The sequence below is a fragment of the Garra rufa genome, chromosome 25, assembly GCF_049309525.1.
Source record: "Garra rufa chromosome 25, GarRuf1.0, whole genome shotgun sequence".
Classification (NCBI taxonomy): Eukaryota; Metazoa; Chordata; class Actinopteri; order Cypriniformes; family Cyprinidae; genus Garra; species Garra rufa.
The window spans coordinates 35,960,813-35,968,645 of NC_133385.1; the positions used below are offsets into that span (position 1 = coordinate 35,960,813).

A 7,833-nucleotide genomic window follows, 5' to 3' on the forward strand; every position below is an offset into this window, starting at 1 on the left:
ATGACAAACACACACTTTCACATGCAAACACACACTCACACAGAGACAGACAACAAGGGAACTACTGGACAGTTTAAATCAATAAATATAAGCAATATAGTGATGCTTTCCTTGGTAAACACTATTAATAAACACCTACAGTGAGTTTGATAATGTTTAATTATTTTAACATATGAAGGATGTAATCCTATAAAACATGTAGTTTGCTATGCAAGCTGCTCTTAGGGAGGGAAAGCGAGGGGTCATTCTGAATATGGAGCAGAGACGGGGGGTCTGTCATGTTGAGTGACACATAAAGCCTCTGAATACTAAAATCTATTCTTGCATATTCGCACTGGACTGTGGACAATGTCAGCATTATACACTGGCAGTGAAGTCACACAGGGCCTTCACTTAATAGTGCGAGGAAGAAACACACTGACAAAATCTGGAAATAGGCATTTTTTATTGCTTAAAGATTGTATACTGCTAATGTAAGAGCACAGAGCGTTTTATGAGCACTGAGATAATGTGGTTTTAAAAGATGATTTGAGAAAAGACTAATATTGAGTCAATAATGTGATTTCTAAGATTTGATTGTAGGATAAAGTCTCCATTTGCTGTATATTTAAAATATTTTAAACATTTTGAAAATAATATTTGTGCCATTATTTTTCATACTGCTATTACATCATAGTGAAACTATCTGTCAAACTCCAAAAAATGACCAAAATTCACTTTTAATCTTTTCAAACAGACATGAAAACAGATTAACAATTGATAGCTGTGGCAGAGAGGACATTTTCAGTAAATAATCAGTGTTATTTGTTATTTTAATATTAATATTTATATAGTAGACTAGTATTTATTAATATTTTACATTTTTATATTTTTAGTTCTCTTTTTAATTTTTTTGTTTAGTTTTTAATCATTTTGTTATGTGTTTTTGTCTTTTTTATTCATGATTTTAATATTTCTTTTAATTTATTTTAGCTATAATTGCATTACTTCAACTTATTTTATATCAGTTGCATAAGACAAAATTTCTGATTTTCATTTACGCATTTAAGTGTTTTATTTAATATTTATACAGATCTGGGTAGTAACTGATTACTTAATGGATTACATAATCAGATTCCAAAAATTAAGTACTTGTAATTAGATTAATTTACATTTTAAAATACTCGTAATCAGACTACAGTTACTTTTTTAATGGATTGCATGATTACATATTATTTACACAATAGCTGTAAATTATTAATTAATTTAACTCCTCTTTTTCATCTTCTAAATGTTTCTTTCTGAAATGGGCTGTTTTAAATACTATATCATTAACTTATACTGATAAACACATTATTAATTTGTATTATTATTATTATTATTATTATTATTATTTATTTATTTATTTATTTAGAAAGAATGATCACACTGTAGGTAATTTGACCATGTGTTTCTGTCTTTAAAAGGCTTTTGTCTTTCACACACATTAAAATGCACAATTTCAGAAACTTTTTTTTTTTTTTTTTTTTTCTCATCTAATCCCTTTTCACCTAATATATTTACTGGAAGTACACCTGAGATTTTAAAATAAATATTTTAATAATTAACCATCACATTTGCATATTCATTGTTTATAGTCATATGACATGCAGGTAAACAAATTAAATATATTTTTGTGTTTTATTTTGATTGATTTTATAATGAACTATTTTATTTTATTTTATTTTTTATTTTAATTAATTATTAGCTTTTCACTAAACTCATAAACCCCCTGCATTTCCTTCACAAACACCAGTTTGGGAAATAATATAGTGTTTAATGCACTTCATGTTGTTAATAACAATAAATTACATTTATTTTATAAATGATCTTTGTATTTTTATATCAATATGATACAAGGTTATCCTGTTTAAATCAATGTGATAAACGAGTTAGGTCAAAAGTAATCTAAAAGTAATCTAAAAGTAGTCTGATTACCTAAATTGCGTAATGTAACGGATTACGTTACTAACTACGATACAATTTTTGTCATGTAATTTGGTATCAGTAACAGATTACAATTTGTAAGTAATCTACCCACCTCTGCCTTTATTATTTTATCTTTATTAAAAAAAAAAAAAAACGTTTTGTTTTAGTAAAATAAAATCAACACTGCGAATAACAACTTACATTTTTGTCTCGTCCTTGTGCATAAGTTCAGTTCCACTTCTCTGTTTATTTTAATCATTTTAAAAATCAAAACTCAGAAGTATGAGTCTCCATTCCCCTTCACTGTATGGAAAAGGGCAGCCTGAACATTCTGCTAAACATCCCCTGTTTTGTTCCACGAACGATTACGATTTGAAACGTCATTTTGAGTGTGCTGTTCTTGAAATATATTTCCTGTAATTGTCATCCGTTGTCATCAAGGGTGAAGAGGTATTACTTAAGTTGTTGAACAAGGAAGCGAGGCAATTAATATCGCCATAAGAAGATCTGCGCTCTCTCTGAGCTCGTGTCAAAGGCTTTGAATCGCCGTAGTCTTTTACACAACTGTGCCGAAGAAGAAAGGGTAAAAGAAAAAAGAACCCTCGGCTCCATTTAAGTCTGATCCAAAGAGCTTACAACTGTAATTAAATCATTAAATTCTTGTCCATGCTTGACAGAGCAGAGAGAAATTAACTTCCCCACCAACCTCATTTTCTATTTGAACATGAAATAATGATTTTCTGCCAGTCTAATTACAGAGGCAACATCTGATCTGTGCTGCATCCGAGGGGGATTAACTCCAGCACAGGCATTAGAGCTCATTACCAGCTTGAGTGCAGAAATATTACATCTTGTAATTGGATGGAGAGATTTATATACTGATCCGGGACCAGTTTTTGGAATATTGTAATTACAAGCTTCATTGGTCAGCTACTTATCGAAACTTCGCAGGAAAACAAACTGCGCGAACGCGCAATGCATTAACCTGTGACCCGGCCGCGCAACGCTGTTAGTATGAAGGGGAAATGGGCTTTTGCTGTCTCTTCAGGGTGGCTGAGCGCAATGTATCTATTACTTAAGAATAACTGGCTGTGAAGTCATCCATTTGACTGCCGCAAGGGGTCTGTTTCTCCTGGCTAAACGCGCGAAACCAGTATTGATTCCTCAAGATTGCGGCCATTTGCCTGTGCAAAATAAAGCAGGTGCAAAAAACGGGAGGCTAGGATGTTCGGATAATTTGCAAACACTATTTATTTTTCGTTACCAGCCGACCAACCCGCTCCAGCGTGCAAATCGTTGCTGACAGGTCGAGCTCCGAGTCTAATCTCGCTAAAACAACCGAGGCCCTGCGGTTATGAACTGCTTATGGTCCACCACAGGTCTGCAGTGATCAATGCTGCTGAAGATACAGCTGATGATGAGCTCTTGATAGAAGAATGAATCTACAAATCCACCGAAATTCTTCGGTGCGTTTGGAGCAAGTTAATAAAGTCCTGCGAGTGTTGATGTTTGGCGTGTTTTGCCCTTTGCATGATTCCTTCAGTGGAAAATGTTGATGAATCAGCTTGAGAAACGGTCAAATCAACATTTTTAAAAGAGCAATAGGCCTATTACTAATCAGAGAAATTGAATCGATTGAATATCTTTTAGATATGCTGTTTTAAAAGCTTTGGCAAAACCAGTATAGCTCTCCTGGATTGGATATATTTTATGCAGCCTATATCTTGTTTAAAGAGCTTTGGTAAAACCAGTATCGTGTTATGACAATTATTTCACAGCTCACAGCTTGTTATTGATCCACCATAATGCAAAATCAATATGGTTCTTTTTTTTTATTTTATGGATCTGTATTGAAATCACAGTCTATATTTTCTCACAATTTAACATTTGCAATTATAGTAAATTCAGCAAATGCATTTACAGGTAATTGTACATATTGCACACTTACTAAACGTATTATATAAAACTCAAGCGTAGTTTGTTTTTCAAATAGTGAGAACGGTCATAAAAAAATATAAACGAACGCGAATGATCCGTTTAGTTTTCCCTCTCTTGTTTTAATTTCTAATTTCTCTTATAAATCTACAGGTTTATTTCACTGTCTTGTGTTTACTCTGTGTTAGTTTAAGCCCTTGTCGATGAATAGTGATATTATCATCTGTTTCGCCTGATAAAAAAAAGTTTATAAAGCGGATTAGATTCTGTGAAATAAGATTTATGATGTGTTCATAATAAACCGATGGAGATGTAATCTCAACACTACATACTGTTTTCCGAGGACAATAAAGCATCAATATGCCTCTTCAGGATTTATTTAATCTGTTCCTGGAATTTTAATATTGAATCTGTTTTCTGATTTAGTCTTAATGTAAACAGAAAATCGGGTTTAATCCATCGCGGTTTGCACAAATATCAGTCCTTATTATGACGAATAACAAAAGCTCTTGTTTTGCATTGTTTAACTGTTTATAATTTCCATATTTGTTTCCTAACATTTCATTGTCATGATAATTTAAATTGTTTTAAGTTTGTATTTAATATTTGTATTAGTGATTCCTGGCACACGTTACGCAAATAGAAGTTTATTTCTTGTCGTTTCTGTTTTAGAACATGTTATAATATTCACTAGTGAAAATAAAGTTCGATATGATTAAACGGTAATAGAAAATAAAGTCCGAAAATTATCGAACGACTGACATTATGTGTGTGTGAAAGAGAGAGAGAGAGAGAGAGAGAGAGAGAGAGAGAAAGAAAGAGAGAGAGAGAGAGAGTTTTCAGAGATGGGAGGGGCCTGAGAGACACTAGAAATGTCAATCACAAGAGTGTTGTGAACAATCTCACTCAATCTGAATGTGACCTCAGTCCACCTCAAACCGGAGAGCGGCTTTGACTCTCACCGAGACTCTCCGTGAGTTTCCACTCAATCCTCCGTGTCAAAGGCGAGATCTGTGATTCTTTTCCATCGCTCGGACCTTTGGCAGCAAGCATGTCTATCCCGCAGCTCGGCTATAAGTACATCAGACCGCTGTACTCCACGGAGCGGCACGCGGCGGTCGGTGCGCGCGTCGGCGCGGAGCTCAACGCGTCTGGCTCTCTCTCCAGCGTCCTCTCCAGCATGTACGGAGCCCCGTTCGCCAACACGCAGGGATACAGCGCTTTCCTGCCCTATTCCAACGACCTCTCCATACTCAATCAGCTGGTGAGTTCATGGAGAATAAATGTTTGAGTTGAGGAATGCAAGAATCATATTTGAAATTTGAAAGTTTTGTTCGCATTTTATTCATATCGAAAGCCTGTTAAATGCACTAGGCTACTTAAAAATAAAATCTAACTTTATTTGTTTATTTGTAAGTGCCGAAAATAACTTTTCCGATTCTGTAGGTATTTATTTGACATATATTTAGCGATGCTTAAAAAAAAAAAAAAAGCAAATGCGCTAAAGAACCTAATGAAGAAAATATAACGGTTTCCCACCTTTTCTCCAAAGAAATGTAAGTTAAAATCACGAAGTGTTATTTTTACGAAAATTAGGATGTGTATAAATTGGAAAATATTGTTACCTTATAAGCATTACGGCTGAACACGTATATGTGCAAGACTTTTTTATATCAAGGTCCGCAAATTGGAATACATTTTATTCTACCTGAAGATTCTATTTTTTATTATTCGCTTTTTCTTTAGACCTCAAAAGCAATTCAAAAACAAACAAATGTACTTTTAAATAGTTTTAAATGGTTGGACAAAGTACTACATTACGTTAAAATAGCAAAATGTGTTTTTAAAGGTACAATTAGAGAAAATCATAAAGAAAAAAGAGGTAACAACTGTATATTAACATTTTTGCAGTGTAAGAAACACTATTTTCCCCCTTCTGTTATTCAGGTTTCACCAATGAATTTAAACAAATCTAGCAGTAATTATTTCTCTCAGAACCACATGTGCTCATATATACTTTTTTTTCTGTTCAAGGGCTCACAGTACGAGTTTAAAGACAGTCCTGGGATTCAGCATGCAGGGTTTCCTCACGCATCCTTCTACCCGTACGGACACCAGTATCAGTTTGGTGATCCGTCCCGACCCAAGAACGCCACCCGTGAGAGCACCAGCACCCTGAAGGCCTGGCTCAGCGAGCACCGGAAAAACCCTTACCCCACGAAAGGAGAAAAAATCATGCTGGCCATCATCACCAAGATGACCCTCACCCAGGTGTCCACCTGGTTCGCCAACGCCCGCAGAAGACTGAAAAAAGAGAATAAAATGACTTGGGTTCCCAAAACGAGAACCGACGAGGAAGGAAATGTCTATACGAGTGACAACGAGGACGGGGACAAGAGGGACGAGGACGAGGAAATAGACCTGGAGAACATTGACACGGAAAATATCGAAGACAAGCAGGATTGTGATTATCAGGACGACGAAAAATCAGTGTCTAAAGTTTCTGATTCTGAGGAATATGATGACGCTGGAGCTGAGAAGAGCTTTATGAGCGATATTATGAAAGACAGAAGAGACACAAACTCAGATGAGGGAGAGGAGGACCAAATCAAAAAGAGTCCGGCCGCACAAGAGCCCTCAGATAATGCGAGTCCGCCTCAGAAACCAAAGATCTGGTCTTTGGCTGAAACCGCAACGGCGCCGGACAGTCCCAAAAAGTCCTCGTGGATTCAGAGGAACTGTGATGCTCAGACAGTCAGGAATCCTCTCCATGTTCAAAACTGGACCAAAATGGCTTTTTCGGCCCATCAGATGGCTTTAACCAGCCATTACCTCGGACTTAAACACCAAACCACCTCAAACAGCCACATACACATGAAGCATGGAGAGCAGAGGACTCACAGCCTATGAAACAAGTCACAAATGTAAAGACTTTTTCATGTTTTTAAAAGTTTTTCACCTTCTTCATGGGAGCGTAACACTTGTTATGAATCAGAGAAATATCCAGTTTCTACATAATGGATGCCCTGAATTTATAATAGATTAAAACTGTCTATTAGCTCTTTAATTGATATGAGATTATATTAGAAAATATTTTATATTGCAGACGTGTAAACATACATTTCATTGTGTTTCATTTGTTAGAATCATGCCCAGTTTGTCTTTGAATCCACTGCGGTTGGATTCAGACGTAACCTATTTAAAAACAAATAACGAATCTAAATGAATAGATTGTCACTGAGAGTTATAATAATTCATGGAGGAACTAGTGCCTATATAGGAATTTGAAAAAGTCCTCAATCATGTTTGAAAACACATACACATTCACAGCTTTGTTCGCATGCATTTATGATTGGAGTAAGTGTTGCATCCACACCTTTGTTTTATTTTAGCACATCCATTTTAAGGATTCGCAATAACATCATACCAGGATTTATGCTTATCTTTCAGAAGTGATTTGACGGTTATTGATTTTGTTGTTGATGTTGCCTTGGATTTGAAAAACCTGTCATTGTTTGTCACGTTGCATTTTATATGTCATGTTTTGTCTGAGTATTTTAAATAGGGTAAAACTAAATAGATATTTCAAAGGGTTTTGTAAATGAAATGAAAATGTACCTACTTGAAATATTGAAATATTGTACAAAGACATATATTTTGAATATTAAAATGAAATCACAATTGTCATAATGAATGTATTCTTTCTTGTTTTTCAGTAGATAAACAAAGAAATGAGAATTACATAGAAATCAAAACAACATTAGTTCCTTGTAGTATTCATGAGAATTAAACAGATTTGTATCATTAAACATTATTTTTAAAAACATAATGGTTTTCCAGCACCTAAATCTCAATGGACATCATGTTTTATTTTGGGTCCACATTGATTGACAGACAGAAAACATTTTTTTTTTTTTTTTTTTTGTCAAGCTACACTTGAGATGGCTTGAA

At 34.7% G+C, this 7,833-nt stretch overlaps 1 protein-coding gene across 1 annotated transcript; it reads left to right on the forward strand.

Moving 5' to 3' along the window:
• The first annotated feature begins 4,807 nt into the window (after positions 1 to 4,807).
• On the forward strand, positions 4,808 to 7,572 carry irx3b (iroquois homeobox 3b). Its single transcript, XM_073832188.1, has 2 exons — positions 4,808 to 5,146; positions 5,917 to 7,572. Exons 1-2 carry the CDS (start codon positions 4,934 to 4,936, stop codon positions 6,790 to 6,792), a joined length of 1,089 nt encoding a protein of 362 aa, XP_073688289.1. The 5' UTR covers positions 4,808 to 4,933; the 3' UTR covers positions 6,793 to 7,572.
• Positions 7,573 to 7,833: the final 261 nt, after the last annotated feature.